The sequence below is a fragment of the Phyllobates terribilis genome, unplaced genomic scaffold (genome assembly GCF_046119375.1).
Source record: "Phyllobates terribilis strain yellow unplaced genomic scaffold, ASM4611937v1 Scaffold_2__4_contigs__length_985480577, whole genome shotgun sequence".
In the NCBI taxonomy this organism is placed as follows: domain Eukaryota; kingdom Metazoa; phylum Chordata; class Amphibia; order Anura; family Dendrobatidae; genus Phyllobates; species Phyllobates terribilis.
In genome coordinates this window covers 533,870,983-533,897,595 of record NW_027362762.1, presented here as the reverse complement: position 1 = coordinate 533,897,595, position 26,613 = coordinate 533,870,983, and the positions used below count along the sequence as shown (strand labels likewise).

The 26,613-nt window shown below is 44.5% G+C and overlaps 1 protein-coding gene across 1 annotated transcript in view; it reads right to left on the bottom strand.

Annotated features, from left to right (window-relative positions):
• Positions 1-2,625: 2,625 nt before the first annotated feature.
• Positions 2,626-26,613, bottom strand: part of ARID1A (AT-rich interaction domain 1A) — a 92,849-nt gene continuing 68,861 nt past the window's right edge. The window contains exons 11-20 of the mRNA XM_073666166.1: positions 23,370-23,579; positions 23,070-23,274; positions 22,832-22,964; positions 14,116-14,270; positions 13,889-14,021; positions 13,670-13,786; positions 13,461-13,548; positions 11,209-12,100; positions 5,668-5,798; positions 2,626-5,571 (exon numbers count right to left, since the gene is read on the bottom strand). Coding sequence (XP_073522267.1) covers positions 3,910-5,571; positions 5,668-5,798; positions 11,209-12,100; positions 13,461-13,548; positions 13,670-13,786; positions 13,889-14,021; positions 14,116-14,270; positions 22,832-22,964; positions 23,070-23,274; positions 23,370-23,579 — 3,726 coding nt within the window. The 3' untranslated portion in view covers positions 2,626-3,909. The remainder of the gene's footprint in view (positions 5,572-5,667; positions 5,799-11,208; positions 12,101-13,460; positions 13,549-13,669; positions 13,787-13,888; positions 14,022-14,115; positions 14,271-22,831; positions 22,965-23,069; positions 23,275-23,369; positions 23,580-26,613) is intronic.

Here is a 26,613-nt window from a genome sequence, read left to right as displayed (position 1 = left end):
AACAAAAGCACTATTTTATTTCTTTATACCATAAAACCCGACATACAAAGAAAAAACAGACGCGTTTCTGGTGTCCTAGACGCCCTTACTCACAGGAGGATGCCAGAAACGCTTTTTTTTTTTCATCTTTGAATGTCGGGTTTTATGGTATAAATAAAATGGTGCTTTTATTCCACCTGTGGAAGTGCCGCTCATTTCACTTTTCCATTGTTGCTGAGCGACTCCAGCTGGAGTCATGGCACCCACTGGTTTTCCTCCCATGGATTTTCAATTCACAAAGCGTGGTAAGCGTGAATTCCTTTTTTTCTACTTTAAAAGGGGTTGTCCGGTCTAAAATGAAGAGTCTGCAGTCACTGACTGTAGACTTGTGAATCCCCCCAGTGCATACATTCACCGGTTTGAGCCAGGAATGGCAATGATGTATACGATATAAATACTCCCGGGCAGAAGCAGTCTAGTGGGTACAGCCTCACTACATACAAGTGTACAAGTGAGGCGGTGCCCACTAGAAGGCCATGCCCACTAAACAACTTCTGCCCGGTAAGCATCTCATACATCACGGCCATTCCAGGCTCAGAAATCGGCGAATCGGGTGGGGAATGGGGAAATCACAAGTCTGCAAAAACACAGACTGCAGACTTTTCATTTTTTCCAAAGCCCACAGAGCAGGAGTGACTATAAATACTACTTTGCTCAGCCATTTAAAGAGGTTTTCCACAAACAAAAGTTCATTTTAATCAATAGATCTTGGAATAATAAGTTCCACAAATTGGATGTGTTTAACTCTTTTACAGCCTGGGACGTATCAGTACTTACCAGGCTGTAACCCCCGATTCAGTGAGGGCTCCGGCGCTGAGCCCGCACTGAACAGGGCACATGTCAGCTGATTATTACAGCTGACATGTGCCAACAACAGCCGTGGGTGGAATCGCGATCCACCTGCGGCTGTTAACATGTTAAATGCCGCTGTCCATCTCTTGACAGCGGCATTTAACAGTGCCGCACCGGAAGCGCGTCACTTACCCCGCCCATCGGTGACCCCATCACGTGATCGCGGGTCACCGATGGGTGGTCATGACAACCCTGGGTCTGCAGCAGACTCCAGTGGTTGTCATGAGCGATTCGCTATGATCGCCACCTAGTGGTCGCGGCTCATAGCACAGGAGCATTTCTGCTACATAGAGGTGATCTGCTGATCACCTCTATGTAGCAGAGGCGATCAGACAAGTGCTGCTTCTAGTCTCCTATGGAGACTATAGAAGCAAGCAAAAAGTGGAAAAAAAAATGGTTTTAAAAAAACAAAAGTTTGAATCACCCCCCTTTCGCCCCATTAAAAAAAAAAAAAAAAAAAAAAAAAAAAGCATACACATATCGCCGCATTCAGAATCACCCGATCAATATATAAAAAAAAATTAATCCGATCGGTAAACAGCGTAACGAGAAAAAAATTCTAAACGCCAGAATTACGTTTTTTTGGTCGCCGCAAAATTGCAATAAAATGCAATAACGGGCAATCAAAACAACGGATCTACCCCCAAAATGGTATCAATAAAAACTTCAGCTCGGCGCGCAAAGAATAATCCCTCACCTGGCCCCAGATCCCAAAAAATGGCGTGTTTTGTTGTTGTTTTTTTTTGCAAACTTTGGAATTTTTTTTAACCACTTAAATAAAAAAGAACCTATATGTTTAGTGTCTACGAACTCTTAATGACTTGGAGAATAATAATGACAGGTCAGTTTTAGCATTCAGTGAACGTGGTAAAAAAAAAAAAAAAAAAAAAAAACCACATCTGTGGTATTGCACTTTTTTTGCAATTTCACCGCACTTGGAATTTTCCAGTACACGATATGGTAAAACCAGTAATGTCGTTCAAACGTACAACTTGTACCGCAAAAAATAAGCCCTCACACGGCCATATTGACCAAAAAATAAAACCGCTATGGGAACAAGGGGAGCAAAAAACGAAAATGCAAAAACGGAAAATCCCAAGGGTTGCGAAAGGGTTAAATAAAATGTTCCTGTGCTGAGATAATCTTATAAATGTGCCCCTGCTGTGTACTGTGTAATGTCTGACCGTACAGGAACATGGTCTGATCACATCTCCTGGGCAGGGGGAAAGGGAGAGAAAAATTGTATACAGATATTACAGCAGGGATCGCAGCTGATTCTGTGGAGTAAAACATGGTTTAAAAACAGGCAAGGAAATGTTTTACCTCACAAAAAGAATCAGCTGTGATCTCATCCTGTAATGTCAGTATACTCTTGCTTTGCCCACCCACCCCTGCCCAGGAGCTGTGGTATGATCAGACCATGTTCCTGCACGGTCAGACACAGCCATTACACAGCAGACACACATTTATAAGATTCTCAGCACAGGAATATTTTAGTAAAACACATCCAATTGTGATCTATTGATTAAAATCAACTTTTGTTCAAGCAGATTTAAAGCTGTGGTCTTGTTTCAAACAAAAAAATCTTGGTCAGTTTTCACATCTAGGATAGGGGAACATGTCTAGATGTTTGCAAATGCAAGACAAAAAAGTAATGAAAGTAAACCACAGACGAGCATTGCACTAAACATCAGCAGTTTTGTACTGATCATAGAAAAGCTCTTTACAACTCTGTTAACAAGATTTAATGTACATTTATTCTTAACACGGGAACATAGAGTATAAAGATTTCATACTGAATAAATGATATATCATTAAGCAAAAATAAAAATAAAACAAATAAAAGGAATAGGCTGAAATTTACATTTTTTCAGAGCTACAAATATGCAGAAATCGCTGGAAAAAATGACAAATTGTTGGAACTGAAAAAGAAAAAAAAAAACTCACACCTTGATTGGAAATGGAAAAAAGTAAAAGTTGATAGGATTGCTGGATATACAAAGGGTGAAACGAGGAAGAGGTGATGGATGGGATTGCTGCTCTGTGGGTCAAACCATCTATAAGATGTTCCTCCATTGGGAGGGTGGTTGGAAGGGCCTTAGGGAAAGTAACCGTGACCCTTCCTCCATTTTTTCCATAGATCCAAGAAAGAGCTTGTGAGCATGGTGAGGGTAAGTGAGGAAATATTGAGGGGAATACAAGAGGTGTGTCTTTAATGTACATCATCATATATATACAGACATCGCAGCTTGCAACCTACAAGCTAAAGGTTAAAACCAGTTATAAGAGGCGATCTCCGATTATTACAATCTAAGTTTAAAGAGGTAAGGGTGTTGCTTCACATGAAACTTTGGGGGAAAAGCGACTTCTCTGCGTCATTCTCTCCTCCGGAAACTAAAAGCGACCTTTGCCGCTCTCCATTTAAAAACCTACATCTGGAGTCTCTGAGGTTGTGGGTTTTTCCAGCTCCGATTGGATTCTGCGGGGTTTCTCAGCACAGTTAAAAAGGTAAATGTCTCTTCTCAGATTTTTTTTTTTTGCTTTTTTTGTTTTCTTCTGTTTAAAGGTTCAGGGCACACAAATTCTAGTCTAAACATTGCAAGGTGAGGAGCAGGGCAAGTTAATTTTAAGATAAAGAAGGGATACCTTCTCCTTCCTTGAAGATTCTGAAGTCTTTATCTCCTTAGAATATGGAGCCCATCCCTTGGCTGTTGTGGGCCTAATAAACAGTAGACTTGGGGGGAGGGAAGTGTAGTTACAGTGGAGCCCCTTCCCCTAGATAAAAAATAAATTCACTGAAATACAGTAGCTTTGGTTAACACCAAAACACAGAGAGGAAGAGTGGGTGGGAAATTCCACAAGGGTGACCAGATTTCCTCTCTGGGGCGGACAGTGGATTGAGACGTAGTTTTTGCATAAATAAAAAGGGAGGAAAGGAAGAGGGTATGGAATCAGTCAGGGAGGATTCCTTTCTGAAGGGAGGAGCAAACCATTCTGGGAAGTTATCCACTGCAGCTGTCATGACTGGCCAATCAAGAAGAGAACATCGCAGATGACCTGTGACACTGAGCAGTTCATTAGTGGAGACACGGAGATGTCCAGCAGACGGGCCTCATACAGTGTGAACTCAGAATGGTTCTCCTCAACTTTTGCCAAAGCAAGCAGGGCACGAGAGGCCCTTCGCATCATGTCCGTACTTGTGGGTTCAAAGGGAGCAGAGGGTCCATGTAAATGTGCAGCCTGACTCTGCTGAAATTGAGTTGCTGCCAGACTATCCTCAAGAAAACCTAGCAGGTTACCAATGCTGCCTTTCTGAAGGGCTATTGCCCTGGCTGCTAAGCTATCGCCCTGTGCCAAGTTTGCTAAAAGAACCACTGCCATTTCCCTGCACACATGGTTTTTTCTGTCACTTAGGAACCTCACCAATGTCCCATACAGCTTTTCAAGACGACTGAAAGGTGGTGTGGCAAGTATTAGGTCCACGTTGCTATCTTGAATGCTCAGTTTGCTAAGAGCCTCCAACACCAGTCTCTGGGGAGAAAGTACTGCATTGGGACCTAGCGTTACAAACGGATCCTGAGCCTCAGCTGATGGACACACTGCCCAGTGTAGCAAACCATCTAGGATGGGCAGACAAATGCTTTCAGGGTATGGAGAAAGATCAAGCTGACCAGATATATTGGCAAGGGTGACCAGTGTGTTCTCACGCAACATTTCCAAACAGTCCCACCACCATTCAGCCTTATTGCTACTAACTCCTTGGTCTCTATCCTCCTCTTTCTCGTAGGTGAGGGGTGCTTGCTTCCGTTCTGGGTGCTTGTGATGGAGCAGCACAAGTTTTCCAAGGAGTAGTAACAGTCCTGGGTGCTTTGACATTTCCAAGTCATTGCCTGGCACAAAAGACAAGCTGCGCAAAATATTTGATATGCACACACAACGGCGAGAAAGAGCATCTTGCCAATCTTCCAACGTGCACAGTGGAGTTTCATCCTTGCTGCGTGGTTCATCTTCAAGAATTTTAAGACCATGTCTGTTTCGTGATGGAGGACTACCACCTAACTGGAATTCAGTGTCCTCTTCAGCAATTTCTCCTGAATCAGGTGGCAAAGAACTGGACCGGGAGCACAAGACATCATCTATGGTGGCAGCTGTATCCTCTGCAGCAAGAACTTGCTGCTCCTTTGAACGACGCTTTATTTGGGGGCGCTTACGAAAAGTGGGCTCGGGACGCCTTTCAAAGTGAGTCTGAATATGCTCAGTTGTGTCCCCCCCTCCTATTCGCCAGTGTAAGAGGCCACTATCAAATTCTTGCCGACGACCCAATTGGTGCGAGCAGTCCAACACAAAGGCATCTTCCCGTTGAACTATTTTTACAGGAAGTTTGTCAAACTTGCTGGTATGCCGCTGAGTATCTTCACTTGAATTGCAAGGAGCTGAATAGGCCTTCCTTTCTTCTTCACCCTCATCCTCACTTTGAGCATCACCATCTGTCAATGGCTGGCTCGCCTCCTCATCACTGGACTCTGTACCACCTAAAAGTGGGCTGTGAGAGCCATGAGTGGAAGGATTAAGTAGGGTCTTTTGTGCAGGCTCTCCAACTTCATACTCCCGGAGAATCCCAAAGATTTCAATCAGGCATCGTCGGAAATATTCCACTAACAACTCCAGTAACCCAGGTAGCTGTATCAACAAAAAGGAACATTGTCACTTGCAAGCTCAAAATTAAGAGGAAAAAGGTCTATAAAAAAGGTAAATAATTAAAATGTATAACTTTACCTGACTGAGGTTAAATGTCATGATACTGTTGTCATCATAAAGTAGTATGTTAATGGTATCCAGCGCCCAGGTACTTTCAGCAAGGAGGCCCGATTTCAATGACATCATCACACGCCAAGCCTCAGGAGTCCCTAAAAAGATAAGTGATTGGAACATAGAAAAAAAAACCATGCAATCACAAATTTTCCAGAAAATGGAAAGTAGTCTTAGTTGTAGGACACTTAACATGGTTCACTCTTAAAAACTGATTGGGTTATGTGCAAATTTCCACTATAAGAAAATTGAGAAACATAAAAGGTATCCAACAAATTTCAGTTATAGTACAGACATAACATTTCTATTGAGTATTTGGTATGCAGAAGCTTTTTTTTTTTTTAAAAGCGAATCTGTCACCCCCTGGCACTTATCTGACCTCTAATATGGGCATACAGGTGATAGAAATGTAAATCTATACATACCTGTATGTCCCATATTAGAGGTCTTGTTGCTGTGAAATTGCTTTATTCCTACAAGTTTCTGATGTGTTCCAGTCCCGGGGACTGGATGACATCCCCGCCTTCTGTGAGAATTACAATGTTCCCCCTCCTCCACTGCATGTCACAGTGGCATGTGATGTGCAGCTGCAGCAGCTAAATCCAGGCACTGTGACATGCAGGGGGGGGGTGGGGAGGGGGGGCGACGACGACATTGTAATTCACATAGTAGGTGGTGATTTCCTAAAGTGCCCTGGCCTGTAAGCGTCAAAAACTTGACTGAATAAAAAGACATTTCACAGCAACAAGACGTCTAATATGAGAGAGAGAGAAAGAGCGCACGAGAGAGAGAGAGAGAGAAAGAGCGCACGAGAGAGAGAGAGAGAGAAAGAGCGCACGAGAGAGAGAGAGAGAGAAAGAGCGCACGAGAGAGAGAGAGAAAGAGCGCACGAGAGAGAGAGAGAGAGAGAAAGAGCGCACGAGAGAGAGAGAGCGCACGAGAGAGAGAGAGAGCGAGAGAGAAAGAGCGCACGAGAGAGAGAGAGAAAGAAAGAGCGCACGAGAGAGAGAAAGAAAGAGCGCACGAGAGAGAGAAAGAAAGAGCGCACGAGAGAGAGAGAGAGAGAGAAAGAAAGAGCGCACGAGAGAGAGAGAGAGAAAGAGCGCACGAGAGAGAGAGAGAGAGAAAGAGCGCACGAGAGAGAGAGAGAGAGAGAGAGCGCACGAGAGAGAGAGAGAAAGAAAGAGCGCACGAGAGAGAGAGAGAGAAAGAAAGAGCGCACGAGAGAGAGAGAGAGAAAGAAAGAGCGCACGAGAGAGAGAGAGAGAGAGAGAGAGAAAGAAAGAGCGCACGAGAGAGAGAGAGAGAGAGAGAGAGAGAGAAAGAAAGAGCGCACGAGAGAGAGAGAGAGAGAGAGAAAGAAAGAGCGCACGAGAGAGAGAGAGAAAGAAAGAGCGCACGAGAGAGAGAGAGAAAGAAAGAGCGCACGAGAGAGAGAGAGAGAGAGAGAGAAAGAAAGAGCGCACGAGAGAGAGAGAGAGAGAAAGAAAGAGCGCACGAGAGAGAGAGAAAGAAAGAGCGCACGAGAGAGAGAGAGAGAGAGAGAGAGAGAAAGAAAGAGCGCACGAGAGAGAGAGAGAGAGAGAAAGAAAGAGCGCACGAGAGAGAGAGAGAGAGAGAAAGAAAGAGCGCACGAGAGAGAGAGAGAGAGAGAAAGAAAGAGCGCACGAGAGAGAGAGAGAGAGAGAAAGAAAGAGCGCACGAGAGAGAGAGAGAGAGAGAGAGAAAGAAAGAGCGCACGAGAGAGAGAGAGAGAGAGAGAGAAAGAAAGAGCGCACGAGAGAGAGAGAGAGAGAAAGAAAGAGCGCACGAGAGAGAGAGAAAGAAAGAGCGCACGAGAGAGAGAGAGAGAGAGAGAGAGAGAAAGAAAGAGCGCACGAGAGAGAGAGAGAGAGAGAGAAAGAAAGAGCGCACGAGAGAGAGAGAGAGAAAGAAAGAGCGCACGAGAGAGAGAGAGAGAAAGAAAGAGCGCACGAGAGAGAGAGAGAGAAAGAAAGAGCGCACGAGAGAGAGAGAAAGAGCGCACGAGAGAGAGAGAGAGAGAAAGAGCGCACGAGAGAGAGAGAGAAAGAAAGAGCGCACGAGAGAGAGAGAGAAAGAGCGCACGAGAGAGAGAGAGAAAGAGCGCACGAGAGAGAGAGAAAGAAAGAGCGCACGAGAGAGAGAGAGAAAGAAAGAGCGCACGAGAGAGAGAGAGAGAGAAAGAAAGAGCGCACGAGAGAGAGAGCGCGAGAGAGAGAGCGCGAGAGAGAGATCGCGAGAGAGAGATCGCGAGAGAGAGAGAGAGCGCGAGAGAGAGAGAGAGCGCGAGAGAGAGAGAAAGAGCGCGAGAGAGAGAGAAAGAGCGCGAGAGAGAGAGAAAGAGCGCGAGAGAGAAAGAGCGCGAGAGAGAGAGAAAGAGCGCGAGAGAGAGAAAGAGCGCGAGAGAGAGAGAAAGAGCGAGAGAGAGAGAGAAAGAGCGAGAGAGAGAGAGAAAGAGCGAGAGAGAGAGAGAGAGAGAGAAAGAGCGAGAGAGAGAGAGAGAGAAAGAGCGAGAGAGAGAGAAAGAGCGAGAGAGAGAAAGAGCGAGAGAGAGAAAGAGCGAGAGAGAGAAAGAGCGCGAGAGAGAAAGAGCGAGAGAGAAAGAGCGAGAGAGAGAGAAAGAGCGAGAGAGCGCGCACAAGCGAGAGAGAGAGCGCGCACAAGCGAGAGAGAGAGCGCGCACAAGCGAGAGAGAGAGCGCGCACAAGCGAGAGAGAGAGCGCGCACAAGCGAGAGAGAGAGCGCGCACAAGCGAGAGAGAGAGCGCGCACAAGCGAGAGAGAGAGCGCGCACAAGCGAGAGAGAGAGCGCACAAGCGAGAGAGAGAGCGCACAAGCGAGAGCGCACAAGCGAGAGAGAGAGCGCACAAGCGAGAGAGAGCGCACAAGCGAGAGAGCGCACAAGCGAGAGAGAGAGCGCAAGCGAGAGAGAGAGCGCAAGCGAGAGAGAGAGCGCAAGCGAGAGAGAGCACAAGCGAGAGAGAGCACAAGCGAGAGAGAGCACAAGCGAGAGAGAGCACAAGCGAGAGAGAGCACAAGCGAGAGAGAGCACAAGCGAGAGAGAGCACAAGCGAGAGAGAGCACAAGCGAGAGAGAGAGAGAGCACAAGCGAGAGAGAGAGAGAGCACAAGCGAGAGAGAGAGAGAGAGCACAAGCGAGAGAGAGCACAAGCGAGAGAGAGAGAGAGAGCACGAGAGAGAGCACAAGCGAGAGAGAGAGAGAGCACGAGAGAGAGAGAGCACAAGCGAGAGAGAGAGAGAGCACGAGAGAGAGAGAGAGCACGAGAGAGAGAGAGAGAGAGCACAAGCGAGAGAGAGAGAGAGAACAAGCGAGAGAGAGAGAGAGAGCACAAGCGAGAGAGAGAGAGAGCACAAGCGAGAGAGAGAGAGAGAGAGAGCACAAGCGAGAGAGAGAGAGAGAGAGCACAAGCGAGAGAGAGAGAGAGAGCACAAGCGAGAGAGAGAGAGAGAGCACAAGCGAGAGAGAGAGAGCACAAGCGAGAGAGAGAGAGAGAGAGCACAAGCGAGAGAGAGAGAGAGAGAGCACAAGCGAGAGAGAGAGAGAGAGAGCACAAGCGAGAGAGAGAGAGCACAAGCGAGAGAGAGAGAGCACAAGCGAGAGAGAGAGAGAACAAGCGAGAGAGAGAGAGAGAACAAGCGAGAGAGAGAGAGAGAGAACAAGCGAGAGAGAGAGAGAGAGAACAAGCGAGAGAGAGAGAGCACAAGCGAGAGAGAGAGCACAAGCGAGAGAGAGAGAGAGCACAAGCGAGAGAGAGAGAGAGCACAAGCGAGAGAGAGAGAGAGCACAAGCGAGAGAGAGAGAGAGCACAAGCGAGAGAGAGAGAGAGCACAAGCGAGAGAGAGAGAGAGCACAAGCGAGAGAGAGAGAGAGCACAAGCGAGAGAGAGAGCACAAGCGAGAGAGAGAGAGAGAGAGAGAGAGCACAAGCGAGAGAGAGAGAGAGAGAGCACAAGCGAGAGAGAGAGAGAGAGAGCACAAGCGAGAGAGAGAGCACAAGCGAGAGAGAGAGAGAGAGAGCACAAGCGAGAGAGAGAGCACAAGCGAGAGAGAGAGCACAAGCGAGAGAGAGAGCACAAGCGAGAGAGAGAGAGAGCACAAGCGAGAGAGAGAGAGAGAGAGAGAGAGCACAAGCGAGAGAGAGAGAGCACAAGCGAGAGAGAGAGAGCACAAGCGAGAGAGAGAGAGAGCACAAGCGAGAGAGAGAGAGAGCACAAGCGAGAGAGAGAGAGAGCACAAGCGAGAGAGAGAGAGAGCACAAGCGAGAGAGAGAGAGAGCACAAGCGAGAGAGAGAGAGAGCACAAGCGAGAGAGAGAGAGAGAGAGAGCACAAGCGAGAGAGAGAGAGAGCACAAGCGAGAGAGAGAGAGCACAAGCGAGAGAGAGAGAGAGCACAAGCGAGAGAGAGAGAGAGAGCACAAGCGAGAGAGAGAGCACAAGCGAGAGAGAGAGCACAAGCGAGAGAGAGAGCACAAGCGAGAGAGAGAGAGAGCGCACAAGCGAGAGAGAGAGAGAGCACAAGCGAGAGAGAGAGAGAGCACAAGCGAGAGAGAGAGCACAAGCGAGAGAGAGAGCACAAGCGAGCGAGAGAGAGAGCACAAGCGAGAGAGAGAGCACAAGCGAGAGAGAGAGCACAAGCGAGAGAGAGAGAGAGCACAAGCGAGAGAGAGAGAGAGCACAAGCGAGAGAGAGAGAGAGCACAAGCGAGAGAGAGAGAGAGCACAAGCGAGAGAGAGAGAGAGCACAAGCGAGAGAGAGAGAGAGCACAAGCGAGAGAGAGAGAGAGCACAAGCGAGAGAGAGAGAGAGCACAAGCGAGAGAGAGAGAGAGCACAAGCGAGAGAGAGAGAGAGCACAAGCGAGAGAGAGAGCACAAGCGAGAGAGAGAGCACAAGCGAGAGAGAGAGAGAGAGCACAAGCGAGAGAGAGAGAGAGAGAGAGAGCACAAGCGAGAGAGAGAGAGAGAGAGAGAGCACAAGCGAGAGAGAGCACAAGCGAGAGAGAGAGAGAGAGAGCACAAGCGAGAGAGAGAGAGCACAAGCGAGAGAGAGAGAGAGCACAAGCGAGAGAGAGAGAGAGAGCACAAGCGAGAGAGAGAGAGAGAGAGCACAAGCGAGAGAGAGAGAGCACAAGCGAGAGAGAGAGAGCACAAGCGAGAGAGAGAGAGAGAGCACAAGCGAGAGAGAGAGCACAAGCGCGAGAGAGAGCACAAGCGCGAGAGAGAGAGAGAGAGAGCACAAGCGAGAGAGAGAGAGAGAGAGAGCACAAGCGAGAGAGAGAGAGAGAGCACAAGCGAGAGAGAAAAAGAGCACAAGCGCGCGAGAGAGAAAAAGAGCGCACAAGCGAGAGAGAAAAGGAGCGCATATATATATATATATATATTTATTTATTCGGGGATGAAGGTTAGTTGAGAGGGGACAATCCTTTTATCATCATTGTAATTTATAAAAATTCTTCCCACCAACAACATACCAATTTCCTTTGCCGTTAAGCGTCTCCTTGGCTTCAGTATAGGCTGTGTCGCTTCCACCGAACCTGGAGGAAACGTTATGTCCCTGCGAATAAGAGGTGGTTGGGCTGGGGTGGGTACAATATGTGATGCAGGAACAGGGGGTCCAGCTTTCTGCATCTTCAGGAATGGGGACTTGCTGGGTGAGGTGTGGGCTTCCAGTGGCCGAGGGGTGGCTGGACTAGCTACCTGAGGCAAATGGTTAGGCATGCTTGAGGAGGCTTGGTATCCAGACTGTGGTGGAGCTCTGCTGAGAGGTGGGCCAGGGGCAGGTACATAGGGAGGCTGCTGCCTGTTAACATGAGGTGGCCACTGGCCCTCGTGGCTAAGTCGCTGGTCGGAATGCACCATATCATCTCCACGAGGTGGCCCAGAATGATAACTAGGTCCCTGTGTGCTGGCTGTAGGAGGACCAGGCCTCCCCTGATAATTGTAGCCTATATCGCCTCGACTTTGCCACATAGCTCCAGGTTGTGTTCCATCTGTAGAGGCTCCCATTCCACTAGGTGGCAGAGGTGGCTGTGTGTTGTTCCCTGGAGTGGAGGACACCCGTTCACGTCCAAACTGAAATGGAAACTGATTCTGCCCTGTGGGTGCAGGCCTGCGCTCCCCAGCACTTTGCGGATAACCACTTCCATATTGACCATAAGGGTCTTGTGTAGGCTGTGAACTTGCTGCTGGTGAAGGCTGACCAGTAGGAGGTTGCACTCCTGACCCAGGTGTCTGTAGCTGTTGAGGTTGTGGCTGTTGTTGACCTTGACCACTCTGTGCACCAGCATAAGGAGCATTGTACATTTCCCCTTCATGGCGTTTAGAAGATGGACCATAACTACCATCCATTGGACGCTTGTAGTTCTAAGAATTAGAAAGGAGACAGGCAGGAAATCTAAGTGTTAATTCTGAGCTATAAAGGACTGAACAGTGCATAAATGAGTGAAGATTGGAACAAACTGATTAGAGAAAGTTCTTCACTTCTAAAAGGGAATGCGTCATCAAAAATGACAGTGGTCAAGTAAGATTTTTGTGTTAAATGTAATCATGATTTAGAATGAAGAAAAAAACATTTACAATTTTCACACCGTTCACTGAGGCTTTTTTTTTTGTTCTAGGTTATGTGCACATGATGCGGAAATTCCCGCCAAAATCAACATGTGTTTTCTCCTCTCCCAGGGAGAACAGTTTTAGCTTTTTACATGCATTTTAAGCATGCGTATTTTCAAGCACTTTTCCAAGCGATTTTGAGCATCACTTGGAAAAGGGCTTGACAAGTTGGTCACACTATATAAATCCATGGAACTGGCATAAAATAGTTTAAAAAAAGGAATTACAAAGTAAAAAATATTCATACTCACCTTCTGCCGGGCCCCGGTGTCCTACCGGCGACAATGCGCTCTCCTTGGCTCCCAGCGGTGATCTGCAAGGACCTTCAGTGACGTCATTTAGTCAACTGATGGTCAAGCGACCATCACCTGACCACTGACGTCAGCGGTTGTGTGGCCATCGTCTGTCTAAATGACGTCACCGAAGGTCCTTGCAGATCACCGCTGCGCTGGGAGCCGAGGAGAGCGCATCGTCGCCGGGAGGACACCAGGGGCGCCAGAGAGGTGAGTATGATTATTTTATTTTAGAATTCTTTTTTTAACTTGTAGGTACGATGGTACCTGGGTCGGATGAAAGTCTCCTCTTCTCCAGACCCGGGTACCATGCACACATTAAATTGCATAAGATTCGCATGACTACATCCAGTCCAATGCAAGTCAATGGCGGCGATTTTGCAGCGGAATCGCACTAGAATTGGTCTTGTTGCTGTTTTTACCGCAATGCAAACCTATTACAAGCGATTTTAATGCGTTTTTGCGGCGAAAATCAGCCGCAAAAAAACGCATTAAATCCGCATCGTGTGCACATAGCTTGACACTCATACTTCCTGTTTCAAGAAATGCACATGTACGTTGGCAGCAACTTTACAAGGTTGTACAAGAAGAGGAAAAAAGGCCCACTCTACCCTACTTCCATTAGTTTACAAGCTTTTCCGCTAAAGCCTCATTCAGATGTCCGTGTCACTCATGAATAGAAGACCCAACCATTATAATCTCAGCTGCTACTAATATCACCGCACTATATGTGAAAGACCCTGATAAAACACTGACCCAGAATACTTTTTTACGTCCATGAAAAACACTGACATCTGAATGGGGCCTAGCACATGGCTTACCTGTTGTTGATACATTGGGTTCTGTTGACTTTGATAGGGACTACCTGAAGTACCCTGCGTTTGGTACTGATTGCTGTAGGAGTCATGTCTAGAATGAAAGAATAAGATTAAGGAACAAATAATAATCTAATATTTTATTTTATTTTTTTATATAAAACATCACTTGCACAAGTGTCCCTTCACATAACTAACATTCTGGCTATTCATACCTTTGTTGAGGATAACGCCCAGGTGAGTACATGCCACTGTCCGTGTTGGAAGGCATCATATTTGGCTGCGCGCCACTGCTCCCCATGCTTCCTTCTGGTCCAAGACCAGGTTCTGGCCTTTAAAAGAAGAAAACAAATAAAAGGTTAAGATTGAGAAATTAAAGGCAATTGTCAGATTCAATATTTTAATGAGTATATTAGAGTTTGTGGTTTACTTGCCTCCCTCTGTCGTAACCACCATAATAATGCTGGCGCTGAGTCATATTTGGCATACCTGGGCCTGTAGCCCTACTATAAGGATCTCCCATTGTCCCACTGGGTCCCTGACCTGAAGACATGAAAGGATCGGCACCTGAAAGACCGTGAGAAAATAAAGATTTAGCCAATACAATTAAACATCTAGTTTCCAGATTCACAATATATACCACTGAAGCTTCAGTTCTCACCTTTCCTCATACTGCCATAAGGATCCTTGCTAGCATCATAAGGCATCCTGCCCATCATGTCTGCTTGGTACCCAGGATTAGGCGTCATAGAATTCCTTTTCTGATAAGAAGGATCTGAACTGTCATATGCATCCTGAAGGCCCACCGAGTTATTCCTTCATGCAATGACATAAAAGAAAAAGTATAAGACCTACACACAGCAGAGGCTCAGACGTGGCATTTACTTCCTATACAAATTGTATGTAATGGCTTAAAAGTCAAAAGAATAAATAGGGGAAGCTCCCAGAGTGCAGATTCAGTCTCAGAGTTAATCAGAACAGGGTTAGACTGACCATAGACTTGCATTATGTTCTCAAGTTCATCAGATCAGCATCAATATGATAAAAAAAATCAAAAATCACCTTTTTATAGCCATGATTCTAAGAATGAATATCAGCATGTTGTAATCTTTGCTCCAAGCTAAAAATAATTGCATCTAGGATTTGTTTTTGTTTGGTGGATTGGGTCTGCAAGGTTGACTTCATTTTTCTAAAGAGAATTTGAGTAGCATTCATTTGTCCAAAACCGTTGAAATATCATAAGCACCCCATTAACTTTTTCCCCCTAAACCTATTTAAATGTTAGTGTAGTATCAGTGTGTTAATATACTCCCCGATCACTGTCTTTTCCTTTTGTATAAAGCGCTGCTCCAGTCTCTTGAGTCACCTCGTTCTGATGCTCCAAAGGCCTACATTGTAAATGCTACTTTCAATTCACACAGTGCAGTATGAACCAGAGAATGAATTGCCATCAGATGACTCACAAGAGGACTGGAGCAGCACTTTATTTTGGAGAAAACGGTGATCGGTGAGTATATTAACACACTGATACTACGCTAAGGCTATGTTCACACACGTTTTGTTGCGGATTTTTATGCAAATTTTCAGCTGCTCTTGCAGTACCAGCAAAGCCTATGAGAAACCAGAATTCTCTGTTCACACGTGTCGCTTTGTTTGCTGTGTATTTTCTGCCTTGCTTGCGTATTTGCAAAATAGACAATGTCACTTCTTTCAACTTTTCTGCAGGAGAAAACGCACCTGCTTTTTTGCTGCATATTTTTCACCCATAGGAAGTAAAGCAACACTCAGCTTGTTTAAGGCTACGTTCACACACTGCGTATTTTTGCGTGCGCTTTTTCAAAATACGCAATGTGCCTTGTGTCTGCCGGCAAAGTGAATGGGAAACCTTTGCCGTTCAGACACTGTGTAATTTTACGAAGTGCGAAAGCGCAGCTGCGTAAAGAATTGACCTGTCAATTCTTTACGCACCGCGTCCTGCGCTTTCTCTCTATTGTGCCCATTATAAGCGATGGAATTACGCAGCGGTGTTCGCACACTGCGTAATTCCAGCGCTTTTTTACGGAGGTGCAGGAGAAATGAAGGATGCGACGTCACACGGGGGAAGCCCTAGGGAAAACAGGAACCGGAAATCCCACTATTTTGGGATTCTTTGTTCCTGGTTCTCTTTTTTTAACAAACTTTGTCTGTCTTTGTAGTGTACACTGCAGCAAAAAAAGCATGCATAAAAAAACGCAGAAAAAAACGCAGTGTGCGAATGGAGGTGTTTTTTTACCTGCGAAAAAAAACGCAGGTAAAAACTGCAGTAAAATACCCGCGCATAAAAAAAAAAAGCAGCAAATAAGCAGTGTGTGAACGTAGCCTAATTCGAGCTGTGGCGTTCACTATGCCAGAAATCTTGAATCAGTCAGGAAATACCCCCTCATCAGACGAACGAGAAAAATCACAGGTCTTGATGAGTCGGGGACTTTTTACCTTGCTGACAAAGGGTGTGTGGCCTAGCTGAAAGGTGAGTGGCTTATTAGAAAATGGGCATGGCTTGACATGCAACAGCAACCAATAAAAAAATGCAACACAATTGTGGCACAATGCAAGCTAATAGGTTGTATATACTCCGACTAAGATTTGACTACACCGACACATTCGGGAGATGTCTTTTTCCTTATCCCCAAACTCCCTCTCCGGAGTGGCGCCAAGAGAACAGCACACAACCAGGCTTTTAGAGAGCTACTTATCAGTTTTAAACACTGATCAGTGTCTCCAGACATCGAGACTCCCCTATTTTCATCCAATTTGAGGATCCCTCTTAGATGAAAAATAGAAGACCTTTTTAATTCAGTGTTCCATTCACTTTTCACTGATGGCAAAGAGTTACTGGATCAATAAAAGCTCACACAGTGAACCACCTTCAGGTTTTAAAAACGGATGAGAAAAAAACAAAAACATGGATGGCACCCCAGAGGGGTGGGTGAGAGAGAAATGGTCATGCTCAAAAGGATGTGTGAACGCAGCTTTACATAGATTTATAACAACACCATACACCATCTCTCAGCATGGAGCTCAGCTACAGGAGCAATTCATAGCGCTACAGTAGTCGTGGTCCAGCCTGAGATATCACGGGTTAAAGCGAGAGCCACAGATGTGTGTCATCCAGCTCCCATGCTCTCACCTTAACCTGTGATATCATGGGTGGGTCACACACAGCAGTGCTGATGGTCTCATTTTAAGGCTAAGGTTTTTCTGGAGCTTCGATAGAGGCAGAGACTGTTAAAATGGCAGTGTGATGGAAGAGAGGGGACCTGATAGGCAGCAGCGACAGAAAAACATGGCGTGATCTCCTCCAGTCCCTGTAAGGCTGAATTCACACGATACGTATTTAATGCGTTTCCGCGGCGTTTTTGCAGTTGCGGAAACGCATTAAAAACGCATGGTAGAAGGGCAGCAATGTTCCCCAATTGAAATGCGCATGTGCTGTGCCCATGATGCGGATTTTTCCGCAGCGTAAACGCTGCGCTCAAAAATCGGCAGCATGTCAATTTTGCGGAAACGCGGCGTTTTCGCCGCCATTGACTTGCATTAGAACGCGCCAATTCCGCAAGACTGCATCTGTACTTGCGTAATTGGCGCGTTCTAATGTGCGGATGGTACCCGGGTGTGGAGGAGAGGAGAGTCTCATCCACACCCAGGTACCCTTAAAAAAGCTGTAAAAAAATAATAAAATAAAAAATAAATGTATTCTTACCTTCTGTCGGCCCGCGCACCGCTCCTTCTTGGTTCCCGGCACTTGCAGTGAGTTGTAGGACCTGCGCTGACGTCAGAGTCATGTGACGGGTCACGTGACGCTGACGTCGGCAGGTCTTTCAATTCAAAGTTGCCGGCGAGGGAGAATGGATTGAGCAGGACAGCGCAGGCCATCGGAGGTAAGTATATACACTCTCTCGGGTCACACTATATAAATCCATGTCGGCTGCATGGATTTATATAGTGTGACCTAGTTGTAAAGCACTTTCCAAGTGATGCTAAAATCGCCTGGAATGCGCTTGTCAATCCACATGCGGAAACGCATGTGAATCCGCATGTATTCCGCAGGAAAAACGCATGCACAATCTGCATGCGTTTTTTCTGCCAGGGAGATGCAGAAATTTTCTGCTTCATTTCTGCATCGTGTGCACATACCCTAACACTAGGTTTTATGTATTACACTTGCAAGTGTTATTTGTACACACACACAAAAAAAAGTGAGTTTGGTCACATTGCTTTCTTATTAAAAAAAAAAAAAAAAAAATTGTAAGTAATCAAAAAGTCACAAGTCAATTATATTCACTAAAATTACAGTTCATCCTGCAAAACAAAAGCCAAAACAAGAAGGGAAAAAAAAAAGTTATGGCTCTTCGAATATCTAAACAAAAAAACTTTTTTTCTCAAATGGGATTTTATTGAAAATTCAAAATATAAAAATAAGCGACACATTCAGTATCACCATGTCCATAACAACCCAAACTCTACAATGAACATGCTATTTATCCCTCCCAGTAAACACCATTTAAAGAGAGGGGAAAAGGGGGATGTGGGGGGTGGGACTGAATATAAGTGGTTAGGATTTTTAATTTTAAAGCTAAATAAAATATAAATACGTATACCATACACACATATAGATAGAGAGAGAGAGAGAGAGAGAGAGAGAGAGAGAGAGAGAGAGAGAGAGAGAGAGAGAGAGAGAGAGAGAGAGAGAGAGAGAGAGAGAGAGAGAGAGAGAGAAAAAAAACTTACAATAATTTTTTAAAAAGAAAAAAATGTAAGTCCTAAAATGTAAATGATAAATAATGGAAATCATGATGCAAGTAAACAACCCAAACTATAAAATTAGCATGCAACATTTCGGCATATCATATTATAAATATAAAATAAATAAAAATAAAAAAAATTGCTGTTGTCACATGATCCCACAAAAGATTGAATAGAGTGTGATCCAAAAGTCATATACCCATACCACCTAAAAGGTTACTAACACAAACTACAGCTTGTCCCTCAAAAAAAAAAAAAACAAGCCTTCTTATGCAGATCACCATATAATGATATCCCATGCACATGTTCGATTTTTCACTCAATCTGAGAGGATGAAGAAAGAAAAATCAGACCACACTTGGTTGACATCAGATTGTCCGATTTTCACGGACTGACAGAATGGAAGAGTATTTTTTCCCTTAATCGTCTCAACATCTGAGAAAATCGGATCACATTCTGATCACTGACACTGTTATACATTTTCAAAAATTATCAGGATCAGTTGAGAAATGTGCCATTTCTTAATGATTTTGACCTCCTGAATTCAAATCAGCCAATGAAAAATTTTAGTTGGCTCGTTTCTATGATATCAAAGTTTTCCTTTTACTGCTACATATAATGCATTAATGTTTCAGTACTTTGAAACACTTTTGCAAATATAAAGATGCAGAATATTTTGTTATGCCAATTTTCCTATATTTAGAGGAAACTTGGCAACAATTCAAATAATTAAAATCTGTCTAAACACTATTGTGAATTCTAAACGCTTACAGAAATTGCACTACACAACTTGTTCCTCATTCATTGACAACTCTTTTTTGCTTGTCTCTTGTACTCCTGCATTGGATCATCTCTTACAATTGTCCAACAGTAATGTGCAAGTATTGATTGATTCCATTTTCCTTGATATCTGTTCTCCATAGATGCAATATCTTGGTGAAATCTCACTGCTCCGCATTTTAGTGGAAAAAAAAGTCTAGATGCGAATGTAAGAAATTAATCTTTAACCCCTTAATGACCAGAGCATTTTCCATTTTTGCTCTTCTTCCCAGAGCCATAGCCTTTTTATTTTTTGGTCAATATGGCCATGTGAGGGCTTATTTTTTGCGGGAAAAGTTGTACTTTTAAACGACATTACTGGTTTTACCATATCGTGTACTGGAAAACGGGAAAAAAAAATCCAAGTGCGGTGAAATTGCAAAACAAATGCAATTCCACGGTTTTGTTTTAAACCATGTTCACTGAATGCTAAAACTGACCTGCCATTATTATTCTTCAGGCCATTACGAGTTCATAGACCCCAAACATATATAGGTTCTTTTTTATTTAAGTCATGGTAAAAAAATCCAAAAGTTTGCAAAAAATAAATAAATTTAAAAAAATGGCACCATTTTCTGAGACCTGTAGCGTCTCCATTTTTCGGGATCGGAAGCCGGGTAATGGCTTTTTCTTTTGCGTGTTGAGATGACGTTTTTATTGATACTATTTTGGGGCAGATGTGATGTTTTGATTGCCCGTTATTGCATTTTATTTCAATGTTCCGACAACCCAAAAAATGTAATTCTGGTGTTTAGAATTTTTTTCTCGTTACTCCGTTTACCAATCTGATTAGTTCTTTTTATATATTGATAGATCGGGCGATTCTGAACGCGGCGATACCAAATGTGTGTATGTGGAGTTTTTTTTTATTATTTTATTTTGAATGGGGCAAAAGGGGGGGCGATTTAAACATTTTTTTTATATTTTTAAAAACATTTTTTTCCACTTTCTGCAGGCTTCAATAGTCTCCATAGACTAGAAGCTGCAGTTATCTGATCGACTGTTACACAGAGGCAATGAGCAGATCACCTCTGTGTAGCAGAAATGCTCACTTGCTATGAGCGCTGACCACTGTTTGGTGCTCATAGCAAGCGAGACATGACAATCACAGGGGTCTGCTGCAGCCCCTGGGTTGCCATGCCCAACCATCGATGACCCGCTATCATGTTACGGGTGTCATCGATGGGCTGGGCTAATGCCACGCTTCCGGCACGGAGCTGTTAAATGCCGCTGTCAGAGGTTGACAGAGGCATTTAACTGGTTAACAGCCACGGGTGGATCGCGATTCCACCTGCGGCTGTTGCGGGCACATCTCAGCTGTAAGAATCAGGTGACATGTGCCCTGTTTAGTGCGGGCTCAGCGCCGGAGCCCCTGCTGAACCGGGGGTGATGGCCTGGAGCGTACTAATATGCCCCAGGCCAGTAAGGGGTTAAAAACATGTTACAGCCAAGATCCTTATGTTTTTTGAGATTTTCTACCAACTCTTAAGTTATCTGCTCTTGAGTTTTATAAAACATTAGTTACCACTAACGCCAGTGCTACCGATGCAGCCTTTAACTTGCCCTGGAACAAACGATGATACTTCTAATCTTGAAGAAGCTTACAAATCTGAGATACAATAAAGACTTCTCCCTTTATCTTTGCTTCACTCAACCTTGCAAATGTATAAATGAGATACCTGAATGCTTTGGCATTTTATCCATTGCCTTTACAAAGTTCTTCATTAGGCCAAACTTGATATTGATATACAGTGGTGGTAACAAAATCCTATGTGGGTCAACAACTGCTGGATTCAGGACATTTTTCTCCCTGCCTTAAGTGAATGTCGGAGAGGCCAGTCTCTTAGGCTGGAGTAACATTTGCGTATAGCATCCAATGCGATATGCTAATAACACCAGGCTCCTGCTCTGCTGCGAGCGTGGGCCGAGTATCAGTGCTCTGCTCCAATCCTCTCGCATGAAAGAATGGCAGCAGAGGTGCGAAGGAATTTCTCCATCTTCTCCATTGGCGCCGTCCGCAGAAATCGCCCTGCACTCGGATGACATCCGTGTGCAGTGCAATGTTTCACACACACCCATAGACTTGTATGGGTGCGTGCAATCCGATTCTCGCAGCCATTCATAGCATGCTGTGATTGTTTTCGCATGCCAAATCAGCATGAGAAAATCACAGATGTGAGCTGCCCCATAGTGTAACACTGGGCCAAGTGTCCGATTTATTCGCTCATATGAGCGAACCCTTACTGTAGTGATACTAGCTTGCACAACTATCCCACCAACACCGAAAGCAGCAGTACTTTGTGCCTCCACCCTGGAGACTAAGTAAGAGGGCAGCCACCTTTAAGTCACCACAGAGAGGCCATAAATGTTGGTCATAGTTCAGGCACCTCAACAGCTGTTTCATGTTGTTATAGGTTTCTATCATGTGGACTGCATAACCAACTGGAATTGTAGGTAGTGCATTGCCATTATGCAGCGAGATTGCTTTTAGTCTTGTTTTGAACGAATCGATGAAGAGCCTCCATTCCTCTGGATTATGACTGATCATCACTTCCATTAAACTGTTGATGTTGTTCCATGATACAAGATCGTCCTCCAGGAAGAAGTATTGGACAAGATCTTTATCACTGTTGCAGAACAAAAACCCAAATATCGCCCGATTGGGGATTCCCACCGCTGTTGCCTGGAACCTAAGAGCTCAGCCTTACTCTTGGGCAGATCCAAATCTCGAACAAGATCATTCAGTTCACATTGTGTTATAAGGTGTGATTCAGTTGAGGTTGCTGACAAATTCTGTGTCGTGAGAGAAAGATGCTTCATGATCCCAAGTGCCCTCTTCTTCACTTCACTCGACTGAAAATGTTTCTGGAACCAGCAGTTCTTCTGTATGCGGTATGGAACATATTGCAGATGGAATGTTTGGATACTGTAAAGTCCACTTCTTCCTGTAAACACCTTTCCTAATGGGGGGCAACATGCGGAAATAGCAAATAGTAGTGTGATTGGTTGGCTCTCTCCAGATCATTGGGACTGCAAAAGGCCTGGATTACCTCTTTCTATGCAACCACTGGGTAAGATATGATGCACATCTATTGAAGCATATGTGAGGAGCCCAACTCTTGTCCAATCTTCTATTCTGCAGCCAAAATACAGGTTAAAGGCTTTACTTATCATGGTAGTAAAGTCTCGCCTTTGTGACGCAAAAGTGACGTCTCTGCATATGTAGCAAAAACTATCCGCTTTGTTAATGCAAGAGCAAGGCATAGTGAAAAAACAGAAACATGTCAATATGCTAAGAAACCAAGCTAAGAAATCCTAGAACTGTACACCTTATACAGAGAGCATTTATAAAGGTAGGTGATGTAACTGTAATTAGGAGGTCATTGTGCAAATTGGAGTTTTTTGATTGGTCACCCTAATTATATATATATATATATATATATATATATATATATATATATATATATATATATATATATATATATATATATATATATATATATATATATTTTCTGCAGAGGTTGAATTTTAACAAGGTATGTTGTATCCAATTCTCTGATTACTTTACCACCAATATAAAATTTATTTAAAAAAAAAAATAATAATTTTGATGCAAAGTGACATTTGGACAATGTGCCAGGTGTCTACTTTCAGAAAATATATAGGTATGGAGGATTAATATCAATTCTTTATTTTGCATTTTAAAAATTTTATTCGTACATGTCAAAATGTCCAAACAACCCCCCTCGCAGCAAAATTGTTAGGATGAAGCTCACCTCATGCCTGGCATGGGAGGCATCTGGTTATGTGGGGTTGATGCTGGTGTAGGGGGCTTTAGATCCCCTCCTTCGGCCATGGAACTACTTGTGGACTGTGGAGTCTGCGGTCCCTGCATGGAGCCTGAGCCAGCTAAATGAATGAAGACCATAAAAAGGGAAGAAAAAAAAAAAGAAATTACAAAAACAAAGGATGCCACAGTAAATCTGTTCATATTAATGAAAAAACTTGTTTTACCCGGAGATGGTGGTTGAATTTTTGCTTGTTTTTTTGCTTCTGCCGATGAAAAAATATCAGGTGGTGGGTCTTCTCCCCTTTCAATTTTGCACTCAAATGCATACAGACACTGTATGTACTGTTTCTTTAAAGAGCTAGCTGCGCTGCTTGATGTGCCCACATTGAGGTTTGTTGCAAGCTCTCTCCACTTCTTGTTCTTATTTACCTGTAGAAGGGGAAAATAAATTGATTTGGGATCATTTGGAAAATAAAACAAACAGTCCAGATAGATAAATAATTTGACTTTGGAACATAATGGACCTGGGTGAGTCCGCCAATATCCTTGACAGACATGTACAGCCGGTACAAGTCTAAGGGCTTTCTGCCAACAGCAGGTAGATTAGTCATGCCCATCGCTTTCTCTTCTGTGAACGATAGGTAGCGATCAACCCACATTTTCCTCTCTGGTTCACCACCTAATTCATACAATTTTGTGATTTTCTCATTTGTAGTGGTAGATGAGCTGGATTTCTGTTGACAGAAGTAAAACATAAAATGATTACAACTATTGTGGAGAATGGTTGTATACGAAAATTCTTAAATCATAATATACATAACCATCTAAAAAAAAAAGTGAGGTCATGTGCTTAAGGAAAAACACACACTGCTCAAAAAAATAAAGGGAACACTTAAACAGAATATAACTCCAAGTAAATCAAACTTCTGTGAAATCAAACTGTCCACTTAGGAAGCAACACTGATTGACAATCAATTTCACATGCTGTTGTGCAAATGAAAGACAATAGATGGAAATTATTGGCAATCAGGACACTCAATAAAGGAGTGGTTCTGCAGGTGGGGGCCACAGACCACATCTCAGTACCAATGCTTTCTGACTGATGTTTAGGTCACTTTTGAATGCTGGTTGTGCTTTCACATTCGTGGTAGCATGAGACGGACTTTACAACCCACAGAAGTTGCTCAGGTAGTGCAGCTCATCCAGGATGGCACATCAATGCGAGCTGTGGCAAGAAGGTTTGCTGTGTCTGTCAGATTAGTGTCCAGAGTCGCTACCAGGAGACAGGCCAGTACACCAGGAGACGTGGAGGGAGCCGTAGGAGGCCAACAACCTAGCAGAAGGACCACTACCTCCACCTTTGTGCAAGGAGGAACAGGAGGAGCACTGCCAGAGCCCTGTAAAATGACCTCCAGCAGGCCACAAATGTGCATGTGTTTGCACAAACGGTTAGAAACCGACTCCATGAGGGTGGTATGAGGACCCAAAGTCCACAGGTGGGGGTGCTCACAGCCCAACACCGTGCAGGACACTTGGCATTTGCCACAGAACACCAGGATTGGCAAAGTCGCCACTGGCGCCCTGTGCTCTTCACAGATGAAAGCAGGTTCACACTGAGCACATGTGATAGACGTGACAGAGTCTGGAGACGCCGTGGAGAGCGATCTGCTGCCTGCAACATCCTTCAGCATGACCGGTTTGGCAGTGGGTCAGTAATGGTGTGGGGTGGCATTTCTTTGGAGGACTGCACAGCCCTCCATGTGCTCGCCAGAGGTAGCCTGACTGCCATTAGGTACAGAGGTGAGATCCTCAGACCCCTTGTGAGACCATATGCTGGTGCGGTTGGCCCTGGGTTCCTCCTAATGCAGGACAATGGCAGACCTCATGTGGCTGGAATGTGTCAGCAGTTCCTGCAAGATGAAGGCATTGAAGCTATGGACTGGCCCGCCCGTTCCCCAGACCTGAATCCGATTGAGCACATCTGGGGCATCATGTCTCGCTCCATCCACCAACGTCACGTTGCACCACAGACTGTCCAGGAGTTGGCGGATGCTTTAGTCCAGGTCTGGGAGGAGATCCCACAGGAGACCATCCGCTACCTCATCAGGAGCATGCCCAGGCGTTGTAGGGAGGACATACAGGCACAAGGAGGGGACACACAATACTGAGCCTCATTTTGACTTGTTTTAAGGACATTACATCAAAGTTGGATCAGCCTGTAGTGTGTTTTTCCACTTTAATTTTGGGGGTGACTCCAAATCCAGGCCTCCATTGGTTAATACATTTGATTTCCATTGATGATTTTTGTGTGATTTTGCTGTCAGCACATTCAACTTTGTACAGAACAAAGTATTCAATGAGAATATTTCATTCACTCAGATCTAGGATGTGTTAATAGAGTGTTCCCTTTATTTTTTTGAGCAGTGTATGTAGTCTACTAGCTGTTAAAATCCTCAGTATCTGATGGTCTTTATTAGTAAACTAAAATAAGGAACGCTACTTAGGCTTCTTCAATAGGCATAGTTTAACCTTTTGCTTAAAAGAGGACCTGTCTCAAGACCAAAAGGTGTTCCTGAGACTATTCAATTTTTTTGAAGGTTTCATAGATGTGGGCTTTTTTAATTTAGTAGTAACTTCTATAGTCTTTGCAAAGGGGCCATTACTCACAGGATCCCCTGATCAGCTTTAACCCCTTACAGACTATAATAGTACAAGTCCAATGTTGGGCCCAAGTCTTTAATGTGAGCTCAGGAGCCAAGCATGCATCTTTCCCAGCAGATATCAGTGTTATTCAGCCATCATCTGCCTCTAACAGCCGTGGTTATAGCTCCGCTCGCTGCTGCTTATCTGTTAAAGGTCACTGTGAATTGGCCCAAGAGATAGGTGCAGTTTTAAGCCATCACAAGGTGTCGATGGCTTGTCATAACAGCTGGGGTTCTGCTGAAGATCACAGTGCCCATCAGGACAGTGCTACTATTGAGAACAGTAAGCAACTGGGCGTCAAAGGAGACTGCAATTTTTTACTACATAAAGCAATACTGTGTTTAATGCTGTACATCATACCAGCGATCGGATGATCGCAGGTTAAAGTCCCATAAAGGGGGACTAAAAAGATATCTATATAAAAAATGTTTATTAAAGTTTGAATAACCCCCCTCTCAAATAAAAAATACACTTTTGTATCTCCATGTCCGTACTGTATCAAGATATAGAAGTAACCCATTCAAGAAACGTTGTATTAAGGAAAAAAACACGAACATGAAACGCTATTTTTGTGCATAGCGTTGCCATATTCGTACTGGCAAGGAGAATCGTATTGCTAGGTCATTTTACCACCAGCCAAACCCAAAAGGAAAACTATTGCGAAATTGTGTTTTTTTTTCCCCAATTTTGCTGCACTTGGAATTTTTTCCCGCATTTTTCAGTTCATCACATGGTAAAATGCATGAGGCCAATCAAAGATACACGTCACAAAAAACAAGCCCTCATATGGCTAACGTGGAATGATGCTCACTTTCTCACCGTGTTAAATGCTGCTGTCAGAGATGGACAGCGGGACTTAACAGGTTAGAAGCCACGGGCAGAGCTCCATTCCACACGCAGCTGTTACAGGCAAATGACGGCTGATTAAATGGGCTCGCTTTGAGCCCGCAACAAGGGCAGGGACACAACTCATGACGTAAATGTCATATGTCGTGAAGGGTTAAAGAGGATCTTTCACTAGTGTGAGAATGTTAAACTGACCATATCCTGGAATAGTGGCTGCAG